General features: G+C 36.3%; 1 protein-coding gene across 16 annotated transcripts in view; it reads left to right on the forward strand.

The window, feature by feature from the left end:
• TCF12 (transcription factor 12) overlaps nucleotides 1–13,086 on the forward strand; it is a 374,537-nt gene that overhangs the window by 342,512 nt on the left and 18,939 nt on the right. For all 16 annotated transcript variants that reach the window (XM_063716671.1, XM_054531552.2, XM_063716673.1 and 13 more), the window contains 2 exons: nucleotides 5,508–5,622; nucleotides 6,523–6,685. In XM_063716671.1, the coding sequence (XP_063572741.1) occupies nucleotides 5,508–5,622; nucleotides 6,523–6,685 (278 nt within the window). The remainder of the gene's footprint in view (nucleotides 1–5,507; nucleotides 5,623–6,522; nucleotides 6,686–13,086) is intronic.

Below are 13,086 nucleotides of genomic sequence, written 5' to 3' on the forward strand. Positions count from 1 at the left end.
CTTTTTCTGCATTAACATAAGTTAGTATTTGTTTTAGGCTCCTAATAATGGAGGCTATATGGCCAGACTTACAAAGTGATCACAGAAATACTTGTTGATCAGCAATTTTGTACCACCATATAGAATTCATGAGGTCAGCTTCTTTCAAAAACATTTACTTTTCATTATTCCATTTGTTTATTGCAGAGAATAGAATTATTCTGATAAACGTAGATATTTTCAGGACCTCCACAGAACATTCAGATGACATTTTTGTTATAATGGAACTTTATCCTAATGGGCAGCATCCTAATTGTAGGGTTTAAATATATCATTCTTCCTCCTAGCATTTAGAAAAGGGCTCAATATGCTTTTTCTATAAAGGGCCAGAGAGTAAATATTTTCAGCTTTGTAGGCTGTATAGTCTCTGTCACAACTACTTAACTCTGACAATGTAATATGAAAGCAGCTATAGACAATATGAAAACAGATGGGCATGGCTATATTCCAATAAAACTTTATTTACAAAAACAAGCTCCTTTATTTACAAAAACACAGGTCAAGATTTGGCTAGAGGCCAGACCTTGGGAATTCCTGACTTATAAATTGGCACCTCAGCAGATATAATGGGGTTAGCATGTTTTTCTTTTTCTTGGAGCCTATAACATTTGGCTTATGTTAATGAGTAGTTTGAGAGTTTTATTGAAGTAATTGGAATACTTGAGGCAAGCCAGGATACACTGGTAGTGGAAGAGTAAGAGTTGATGGCAGGATAAAAGTGGTACAGGCCAGGCATGGTGGTTCACACCTGTAATCAGCACTTTGGGAGGCCAGTCTGGATGGATTGCTAGAAGCAGGAGTTTGAAACCAACCTGGACAACAAAGTGAGAACCTGTATCTACAAAAAAAATATTTAAATTAACTGGGCATGGTGGCATACACCAGTGGTCCCAGCTACTCAGGAGGCTGAGGCAGGAGGATTGCTGGAGCTCAGAAGTTTGAGGCTGCAGTGAGCCGTGATCACGCCACTGCAGTTGAGCCTGGACAACAGAGTGAGACCCTGTCTCTTTAAAAAAAAAAAAAAAAGTCTCTCTCTCTATATATAGTGGTACAGACAGATCAGCTCCCAGCCTGCAGTACAGACAAGTCAGTGATCAAGGTTACTAGCAGTGTAAAGTCTACACGGACATAGTAACCATTTGGCTGAGCATTTCCTTGTCCTCATTAGTATTTGATACTGATATGTCATTTAAATTTTAAAACGTGAAATCAAGAGTTTTTAGAACTATTCAAATGTCAGCATTTGGCTTTAATTTTGTTCCCATTTATTTAGCGTAAGGCTAAACTTTTAGAATAAACTGCTGAGAAGAAGGAAAATTTTTTAGTAGAAAACTGAAAATAAAAGGAATCATGAATTTTAGCAATGTATGGTGGCTTACACCTGTAATCCCAGCACTTTGGGAGGCTAAGGTGGGACTGTTGCTTGAGCCTAGGAGTTCAAGACCAGCCTGGGCAACATCGGGAGACCTCATCTTAGCCACATATGGTGGCACATGCCTGTAATCCCAGGTACTTGTGAGGAAGAGGTGAGAGGATCGCTTGAGCCAGGAGTTCAAGGCTGCAGTGAGCCGTGATCACACCACCACACTTCACCCTGAGTGACAAAGTGAGACCCTGTATCAATTAAAAAAAAAAAAAAAGGGAATCGTGAATTTTATTTGAGCAATAAAAAGAGCTCTCTGCAATATAAAATTAGTGACATCCCATTGATTTATGGCCGTAATACCTAAGTACCTAGGCCCAACAAGATAACTCCATCAAAGCACCTTTCTCTTTAATGAAAAGTATGGTTATTCCTCAGTCAGATAGTAACTTCAACTTCAAACCAAAACTAAATGAAATTCGAAGCATTTTGTACTATTGGAAGCTTGATGCAGATCTAAAACAGTTTCTTATTCATAACATAGGATAAAATTTCATTTGTGAGATCTTTTGATTCATTGTTACAAGTCCTGATAAAATTTAATCCAGGCATTTCTGTTAGTTATATTTTGGTATTGCTTGGGTTTTTTGTTGTTAAGGGGTGGTTGAAGAAGTGACATATTCTTGTATGAGAGCATAGTAACTAATGTTCAATTGTAAAGTGTAAGGCTACCCTATATAATGATTTAAAAATATAAATCATGTCTGTTTTCTAAATTTTAAAGCAATTAGAGAAACTATATTTTTCTTAGTTACAGGAGACTTAAGACTAAGTTAAAGAGTGATAGGCAAATAGGGTCATATTTTATTCAAAATTGTCTTGGCATTTTTGTCATTTATCAAAATAAATTTGAAATCATTTTAATCTTCCACTTGTACAGTATTTAATTTTAGTAATGGGGTTTGTAATACGGTAGAAATTGTGTGTGTATGTTTCAACTGAATAGAAGGATTTTACTTTTAACCACTCTTTTACTCTCTGCAAGTAATTTTTTCCTAAATGTGCCATTTTTTAAATTTTTATTTTTATTAAGACGACATTATAGTGCTTTTTAAGGGTTTTGGTAACATTTTAAAATACAAAATTGTTCAAAATGGCAACTTTTTTAAAATTTGAAAGCCATAGAGGTTATACATTTATGGAAATATGTAAAAGGAACCGTAACAAATGTAATACTACCAGGTGTCTAGTAAAACCTCTCTTCAGATAAATCAAAATCTTGGAGTAGACAGTATATAAAGATCCTTTAACCAATCTGTAAATTAATAGTGATTAATTTAAATCATTAGTATTTGGTGACTGGTACAAATCGAACAAATTATTAGAATACGATTCAAAATCAAGAGGAATTCATACTGTTTTTCAGTTTGTCCCTCAATTCACAAGACCTCTTATTCATCAACTAATTAGATTTAACATTTTTCCATTGTGAATGCTAAAGCCATTGGCCAAATTAAATGAAAACAAGTCGTTTGTTGGGTGCTTCCAGAAAAGTAAGGCCATACGTAGATTGTGAAGACTGAGTATGCAGGATGGTGTCATTTAATGACATGGGCCTTTTATTCTGAAATGGAGCTCTTCATAATCATTGAAACGTGGAGGGTAGCAGGCCTTGGGGTTTGCCTTGCCCTGCTACTCCCCCAACAGCAGCAGCCTGTCAGCTGTATGCTAACGAGGTGAACAATTAAACCGAGTCCTATCTGGCTGGCCCCACAGGCTCTAGGCTCAGACAAAGAACTGTTTATACACCTGTTGTATGTGTAGACAGCCATTTGAATGTGGAGCTGCAGATTAAAGGGAAGACATGGGAGCCCTGGAGAGCAAGGGTTAAAGAGAACTATAAGAACTGTGAAAGTCAAATTCTCCAGAAAATATATGAGGGCCATTTGCAAGGGGAATCAAGTTACAAAGAAAAAGTTCCTGCTAACTTCATTAACATGAAAAACTCCAGACTTCAAGCCTTCGTCTAGTCTGAGGCCATTTTTTTAAAGGCTTATATTTTTGCTATGTGTGCCAGTTAAATTTTTTCTTTTGTAAGCTAATTATGTTTAAGTTCGTGTGAGAAAATACTTAGTTTGTATTATTCTATAGTGTAAAAATATTTGCTGATGTTTCTGTTGCAAAACAAATCTAGCACCCTTTCTGATTTTCCTTAAGGAAAAAGTAAAATTTCTAAGATTTATTATTTAGATAATGATCAGACATTTTTTAATAGTTGAGTTTTTAAAAATCAAAGAATTATTTATACTGATGAAGTAAAAGGAAATCAGAATTCAGCAGATGCATCATCACTTAGATAAGTGAAAATTCAATTTGTTACTGTTCAGTAGTATTGTCTTACATAGCTATAAAATGTTTCACATAACATACACTAAGTATACATATGTTTAAAATTTAAAGTTTAGAAGGCTATTTTCTTTTAAATTATTTGGTGTGATAGTTCAAAATGTTATGTAAAACAGAATTAGTACATATTACCAGGGGTCATAGAAGTTTTAAGTCCACATTATTATAAATACAAATACACCTCAGCTTTTACTTTAACTTACAATTATTTCCCCAGCCCGTCAAAATTCTCCTAGATTTATTTAATCTTTAGAGTAGGCCTAATCTTCCAGGGTTCCAAAGAATTTGCAGCCATGTATTGTGTTTGCCCGTATCTATTTTTATAAAATCGGATTTTGAACTTCCTTTCCTCTTAGATCGCTGAGTACTTCATAGTAAGAAAGCACCCTCATTCATTAAAAATAAACAAGACCAGGATACCCTTGAAACAGAATTTCATGAAACATTTTAAAAATAATTTGTTCTCTTGAATACAATTTTCACAGTCCATTTCTCTACTGATTGTTAGGTTGAGTACTTCAGATTCTTCTCAAGTTTTTTTAGGGGAACAACCAAATACTAAAACTTTCTGAAAGTGGGAAGTGGGATGGAAGTCTGCCATAGTTTCTGTGGTCCCTTCCCAGCTTTAAGATTTTGTGATTCTAATACATGGTGAAATTGTGTGGTTTAGAGAAAACATGTGGATGCATGATTATTACCCAAGGGAGTAGTAATACAAATAATGCTCAGCAATGACCAATCCTAAAATCATTTTAAAAGTAACTATTGAATTAAATTTTAAAATCCACTAAATGGCTGTGTTTCTTAAAAATAAAGATGAAAGTAAGTGTAAAAGACAAACATTTCTTAGAAAGTGTGGTGGAAGAACGAATCTATTCTAATTAGATCTACTACCAAATGACCTGCATTGCCTAAAATTTTGCTTTGTTTCCTTTTGTTTAGCTCACAGAAAAACCAAAGGATAAACTTGCATAGGGGTATTTATTCCTCTTAGGGTAAAATCATACAAAGTCATGGAAGATAAAAGCTGTATTAATTACTCAAGAGAGATTCAAAGCTTGGCAGTTTACTAGGATTGAAGGATTTATTGAAAAACAGTGGTTCTCATGTATAACTCCAGGCAATAAACCTATTTAATTAAAAGCTTAATCTTCTAGTTCACACGTCTGCTACTATTCTAATAAAAACTTCATCTGTAACAAGTTTTTCTATGTATATTAATACTGCAATAGCTGACTGTTTGATGGTGTTTGCATTGCTTGGAATGTGGCAGTATTTTGTTAAATGCCAGTTCATGCATACTTTAATGTATTTAGGTATTATATGAAATAGATTTTCCGATTGATTATATAGGATTATTAATAGACCCTATAATATGTAGTGCATTGTGGCTTATAGAATGCTTTGTCATCTCATTTGCTTCTCACAAACACCCTCTGTGGGATTTAAAATTTACAAATTAGAAGTTTCATTTTTTAAAAAAGGTATGTTTTGGTTTGATTTAAAGGCAGTACTACTATGAAGTATTAATATTTTGAAATTCTCCCCAAAAACCAGAATAATGACATCCAGAAAAAGTTGCTGAAATCAGATGAGTGATACTGTTTTCTCTATTAAACCTAGTAAAATAATTTGGACAGTTATTGCCTCTGAACTATCTTAATCATTTTTTTTATTTTTGGGTTTTCTTTAACTTTAGGTTGGAACTCATCGGGAAGATTCTGTCAGTCTTAATGGCAATCATTCAGTCCTGTCTAGTACAGTCACTACTTCAAGCACAGACCTGAACCATAAAACACAGGAAAATTATAGAGGTAACTCTATTGTTGGTTTTCAGAAATGCAGACAGAGATATCATTTGGAACACTGTCACCTGTCTCACAGCTGGATTGACATCTGTGAATCAAAAGTCATTTAGGTGAGGGAATTCCAAATAGCGTGGAGAGCAGATATTTAGGGTTCCAACTGGCCCACCTAGGTTGACAATTACAGATACTTATTGACGAATAGAGCCACGTACAGACCATTGTTCAGTATTTACCAGTTATCTTTTACCTCTTCCTGTTCTGTCATGTCCCTCTTCCTCAGACATTTTCCCTCATGAGTGTATCTTCATGGTCCTTAGAGGCAGTGACAGAGATATTTCTGATTATACTGAGAGCTCCGAATGATGGAAGCTGTTGTTTTAGAGATTATCGTTTGATTGAAGAGACATACAATTTTGATAAAAAGCAAACTTGATCACTGTTCCAATAGAGCTTACAAGTAAGTGTGAAGATAGAGCACTTAAAAGTGCAAATAAGATCACCAAAATAAAGTTCTCCCAGTTACATTTAACCATAATGCCTGTTTTACTGTTTATCCAGGAAGATGTTAATCTTATGTCCTTGACCTCTGCAACATCTTAGAAGTTAGTTTCTAAAATACATAGTTTCTCATCCTTGTTCATTTGTTAAATAGTGCCTGAAAGTGAGCATTAGATTGGTCATGGGGGTCAGACTAGTTCTTTTAAATGCAAATGCTGTTAAAAAGCACAAGGATGTGGATATATTATTTTCAGCTCTAAATAGTATACTTTCCTACATCTTCAAACCTCCATCATAACCCTGTAACCGCTAAGGATATTCACCAGCTAGAAAGCTTTTTATTGTCTTAGCTCTAATTCATAAATGAGTCTCGTCTTTTATTTTATCTTTCCTTTGCCTCTTTGTTAGGTGGCTTGCAAAGTCAGTCTGGAACTGTTGTTACAACAGAAATCAAGACTGAAAACAAAGAAAAGGATGAAAACCTTCATGAACCTCCTTCATCAGATGACATGAAGTCAGATGATGAATCCTCCCAAAAAGATATCAAGGTTTCATCTAGAGGCAGAACAAGGTATTTGTTAGCATCCAGGTTTTAAATTTTACTCATTTTCCATAGGTAAAAATACTTGAGAAGCTGGGTGTCATGCATTTATTAACTGTCAGCTATGTTCTAGATATTGTGTTAGGATTTTTGTGTATGTTGTCTCATTTAATCACCACGTCATCCCTATAAAATAGAAGTATATGAAGGTTTGATTTCAAAATTGTTTTCCTTCATACTATACCATTTGAGCGACTATATGTAAAATATAATTACATCTCTTCACTCAGGTTGCTTAGTCTGTTAGATAAGTAAAAGGTAAAATAGCTAAAAAGAAGTTAAATCGTGTGGTACGGACATTTAGATAAGATTTGATCAATAAATATTTGAATATGGTCAGGTGTCACTTAACAATGGTATATATTCTAAGAAATGCATTGCTAGGCAATTTCATCATTGTGCAAGCACACAGTATACTTTCACAAACCTAGCCTGTTGTTCCTAGGCTGTATACCTGTATACCATGTTACTGAACTGAGTGCTGTAGGCAACTGTAACACAATAGTAAGAATTTGTGTATCTAAACACCTAAAAGGCACAGTAAAAATAAAAGATAAAAAATGGTACCCATATAGGGCACTTATCATGAATAGAGCTTGCAGGACTCGAAATTGCTCTGGGTGATTCAGTGAGCAGGTGGTGAGTGAATGTGAAGGCCTAGGACATTTCTGTACACTATTGTAAACTTTACAGACACTGTACATTTAGGCTATATTTCATTTATTAAAAAATATTTTTCTTCAATAGTAAATTAACCTTGGCTTACTGTATGTCATTTACTTTATAAACTTAAATTATTTTTAACTTTCTGACTCTTGTAATAATAGCTTAAAACACAAACACATTATATAGCTATACAAAAATATTTTCTTTAAGTTCTTTTGTAAGCTTTTTTTTTTTTTTTTTTTTTTTTTTGAGATGGAGTCTTGCTCTGTTGCCCAAGCTGGAATGCAGTGGCATCATCTCGGCTCACTGCAACCTCCGCCTCCCAGGTTCAAGTGATTCTCCTGCCTCAGCCTCCCAAGTAGCTGGGATTACAGGCACCCCCCACCACTCCAGGCTAATTTTTGTAGTTTTAGTGGAGACGGGGTTTCACCATGTTGGCCAGGCAGGTCTGGAACTCCTGACCTCAAGTGATCTTTCCACCTCAGCCTCCCAAAATGCTGGGATTACAGGCATGAGCCACCACACCCGGCCTTTGTAAGTTTTATTCTATTTTTAAAATTTTGTGTTTTTTTGTTTGTTTTTTTACTTTTCAAACTTTTTTGTTAAAAACTAAGACAAACACACATGTTAGCCTAGGCCTACACAAGGTCAAGATCATTAATATCACGGTCTTCCACCTCCACATCTTCTCCCACTGAATGTCTTCACAGGCAGTAACATGCAGGAAGCTGTCTCTCCTAAGGTAACAAAGCCTTCTTCTGGAATACCTCCTAAAGGACCTGCCTTGAGGTCTTACAGTTAACCTTTTTTTTTTTTTTTTTTTTTTGAGACGGAGTCTCGCTCTTGTCACCCAGGCTGGAGTGCAGTGGCACAATCTCGGCTCACTGCAACCTCTGCCTCCCGGGTTCAAGCAGTTCTCTTGCCTCAGCCTCCAGAGTAGCTGGGACTACAGGTGCCTGCCACCACGCCTGGCAAATTTTTGTATTGTTAGTAGAGATGGGATTTCGCCATGTTGGCCAGGCTGGTCTCGAACTCCTGACCTCTGGTGATCTGCCCACCTCGGCCTTCCAAAGTGCTGGGATTACAGGCGTGAGCCACCACACCCGGCCAACTTTTTTTAAGTTAGAAGTATACTCTAATGATAAAAAGTATAGTATAGTATAGTATAGTATAAATACATAAACCAATAACATAGTTATTATTATTATCAAGTACAGTAGGTCCTCAAAGAACATCATTTTGTGAAATGATGAGAAAAAAAATTGATTCCTAGCTAGAGCCTCTTTGTTTGTGGAGTTTGCACATTCTTCCCATGTCTCCTCATGTGGGTTTTCTCTAAGTACTCTGGTTTCTTCCTTCACCCCAAAAATGTGCGTATTAGGTTGAGTAATGTGTCTAAATTGTCCCAGTATGAGAGAGTGTGGGTGTATGTGTGAGTGTGCCCTGCAATGAAACGGCATCCTGTCCAGGATTGTTTCTGCCTTGCTCCCTGAGCTGCTGGGATAGGCTGCAGCCTCCCCCTGACCCTGAACTGGAATAATTGGGTAAATAATAATCTTACTTATTTTTACGAGTCTTTCTTAAATGTATGAATAGTTCACATTTATTTCATTGTTTAATATTAGAAGTGTATTTTGGTTTTTATTCAGAAGTTTGGTGATATTTTGTCACCAGAAATGTACCTTAGGGACTTAATTCTTGTTTATATCAATTAACCTATGATAAAACTGGTTTTATTACATGTCGTTTTCCTTAAAGTTGCAGTTTCCAAGAACTGATCAGTGACATTGAGGACTTACTGTAGTGTGTACCGTACTTAATTGCATGCTTTTATACAACTGGCAGCACAGTAGGTTTGTTTATATCAGCACCTATACAAACAATGAGTTAACGTGACTAATGTGTTGTGCTGCAGCCTTACCACAGCTACATTACTACATAATAGACATTTTTTAGCTCCAATATAAGACCGCTGTCATGTATGTAGTCCCTCATTAACCAAAATGTTATGGGCTCATAACTGTATATTAATATAAGGGCTAAATATATGGTAAGACTCTGATTTAAACAAGCAAATTATGGCCCATGGGCCTACCCAGCTCACTGCCTAATTTTGTTTTTGTTTTTATTATTATTATTATTATTATTTTATTTATTTATTTATTTATTTATTTATTTATTTTAAGACAGGGTCTCGCTGTCACCCAGGCTGGAATGCCATGGGGTGATCTTGGCTCACTGCAGCCACAGCCTCCCAAGTAGCTGGGATTACAGGCAGACGCCACCATGCCTGGCTAATTTTTGTATTTTTAATAGAGATAGGGTTTCACCATGTTTTCCAGGCTGGTTTCAAACTCCTGGCCTCAAGTGATCTGCTCACCTTGTCCTCCCAAAGTGCTGGGATTACAGGCGTGAGCCACTGCGCCTGGCCGCTGCCTATTTTTATAACGTTTTATTAGAACATCACCGTGCCCCATTCATTTATCCATTGTCTGTGGTTGTTTACATACTGCATTGCCAGACTAGAATAGTTGCCACAGAGACTGTATGGCCCTTCAGAGCTGAAAATATTTACCATCAGGGCCTTCTGAAAAAATGTTTCTTTTTAACAAACAATTAAATAGTAATTTGAGAAAAGTATGAAAAAGGAAGTATTCTAGGCAGAAAGATGTTGTCGTGGAGTTTTCTAGAAAATGGACTTGACTTTGCTTTGAAGTATGAATATAGACACATAGTACATTAGTTTCAAGTGATTTCTGGATTTTTCCTTCAAATTTTTCTTCCAGCTCTACATTAAAATTAGATGAGTTAGGCCAGGCACAGTGGCTCATGCCTGTAATCCCAGCACTTTGGATGGCTAAGGCAGGAGGATCTCTTGAGGCCAGAAGTTCAAGACCAGCCTGGGCTACATAGCTAGATTCTGTTTCTACAAAAAATTAGCGGGGCATGGTGGCAAACGCCCGTAGTCGCAGCTACTTGGGAGGGTAAGGCAGGAAGATTGCTTGAGTTCAGAAGTGTGAGGCTGTAATGAGCCATGATCATGCCACTGCACTCTATCTAGCCTGGCTAACAGAGAGATGCTGTCTCTAAAAAATCTTTTTCTAATGAAAATTTAAAAGTTAGATCATTTAGTATATTTGTGGTACACCCTATTTCTTGGCATACATATTCATTTATCAACGATATGTGTATATATCTTATACAGATTTAAAACATTGTTCTTTGTGTTGAATTATGGTGCAATGAGGATGGTAGATAAAACTAAAAGAAGCAGAATGTTCCTTTCTGTCATTCACAATTTAAAAGGTGTCCTTTTGCTCTTTTGACATTCTCACTGTTTTCAACACCTAAACATTTATCTTGGCAAAAAGGAAATCTTAAGATCTTAATATTATTACTTTAATATGTATTGTACTCAACTATCAGGGGCATAAGGAAGGAAAAACTGTGTCAAGGAATTCAGAGACCACTCTTCGGAGGCATCTTAACTCTTACATAGTTTTTATTCAATTAGAATTTTAAGGGAAACAATTTACATCTTTCCTCCATATTCATCTTCTTATAGATCAGGAATCAGCAAACTTTCTCTGTAAAGTCCCAAATAGTGACTATTTTAGGCTTTATTGGACGTACAGTCTCTGTCACAGCTACTTACCACTGCCATTATAGCACAAAAGTAGCCAAAGTCAAATGGGTATCGCTGTTCCAATAAAATTTTACTTACAAAAACGGATGACCAGCTCATAGATCAGTTTGCTGACCCATATTATAGGTCATCAGAAATTAGGAGGCAGTGTAATAGGTTAGTAATAGTCCATAATCATGAATAGGTTAATAACATGACTTTTGGACAAAGTAAGGGTTTGAATTGTGGTTCCATTACATACTTGCCAAGTGACTTTGGGCAAGTCTTTGAGCTCAGTTTCTTCTTCTCTAAAAAGAGACTTTCTGTTACAGGATTCTTGTAGGAATAACCAGAAAACGATGCATGTAAAACCCTTTGCACACTGTCTAGCACACAGTAAGCACTCAGTAAAGATACTATATCTACTGTTACAGTGGTAGTGTTATGGTGGTAATTTTAAGTGTATGGTGTAGGCTTGCTTCCATGGAGCACTGACCTGACATCTCATCATCATACTGCCACTAGTTAGCTCTGTGATCCTAGGTCTTGAAGTGGTTCTCAACCCTGCCGCCCAGACCCTGGAACATTTTAGAAATACAGGTGCCTGGGCCCCAACCCAAACTCACTAAATTAGTGAGTCTAGCATCTCTGGTAGTAAGACCTGGAAAGCTGTATTTTTTAAGTGCTCTTGGAGATTCTAGTGAGTGGCTATCTGTGGACACCACTGGGCTCGATGATCTTTAAAGGCCTTTTTGAAGTCAAAGAACCAGTGATTTTCTTTTGTCAAAAGAATGCATTTATATGATTCTTAATGATTAGCAGGTTAAATATTGCATACTTTTTAGAGACAAAGTCTCTGTTTGTCACCCAGGCTGGAATGCAGTGGACAATAACCTCAGGCTGCTGGACTCAGGCAATTCCCCCATGCCCGCCTCAGCTTCCCAAACCACTTAGGTTACAAGCACGAGCCACCATACCTGGCCTGTGTACTTGTTCTTTTATTAGAATACTCAGGGTATTAAAGAAGAAGTAAAAATATCTAATATTTTTGTACATTATTTCTAGGTTCTGAGAAGCTGTGGTCAGTAATTTATATCTGAATCATAAATAGAACTTTCTATAAGCTGTTACAGAGCATCTCCCTCATGTTTTTTTTTCTGATTATGTAGTCTATTTTTATTACAGAAATTTAGAAAATACAGAAAAGTATACACAAAAATCACAAGAAACCCCACTATTCAGAATTAACCACTGTTTACTTTTTTTTTTTCCTGAGAAGTTCTAATTTGATTTCACTGTGGTCTGAGAGACATTTTGTTGTGATTTCTGTTATTTTACATTTGCTGAGGAGTGTTTTGCTTCCAATTATGTGGTCAATTTTAGAATAAGTGCAATGTGGTGCTGAGAAGAGTGTATATTCTGTTGATTTGGGGTGGAGAGTTCTGTAGATGACTGTTAAGTCTGCTTGGTCCAGAGCTGAGTTCAAGTCCTGGATATCCTTGTTAATTTTCTGTCTCGTTGATCTGTTTAATTTTGACAGTGGGGTGTTAAAGTCTCCCATTATTATTGTGTGAGAGTCTAAGTCTTTTTGTAGGTCTGTAAGAACTTGCTTTATGAATCTGGGTGCTCCTGTATTGGGTGTGTATATATTTAGGATAGTTAGCTCTTCTTGTTGCATTTATCCCTTTACCATTATGTAATGGCCTTCTTTGTCTCTTTTGATCTTTGTTGGTTGAAAGTCTGTTTTATCAGAGACCAGGATTGCAACCCCACAACCCCTGCTTTTTTTTTTTTGCTTTCTGTTTGTTTGGTAGATCCTCCTCCATCCCTTTATTTTGAGCCTATGTGTGTCTTTGCACATGAGGTGGGTCTCCTGAATACAGCACACTGATGGGTCTTCACTCTTTATCCAATTTGTCAGTCTCTGTCTTTTAATTGGGGCACTTAGCCCATTTACATTTAAGGTTAATATTGTTATATATGAAATTGATCCTGTCATTATGATGCTACTGGTTATTTCACCTATTAATTGATGCAGTTTCTTCACAGCGTTGATGGTCTTTACAATTTGGCATGTTTT

This window comes from Pongo abelii, chromosome 16 (genome assembly GCF_028885655.2).
Source record: "Pongo abelii isolate AG06213 chromosome 16, NHGRI_mPonAbe1-v2.0_pri, whole genome shotgun sequence".
Classification (NCBI taxonomy): Eukaryota; Metazoa; Chordata; class Mammalia; order Primates; family Hominidae; genus Pongo; species Pongo abelii.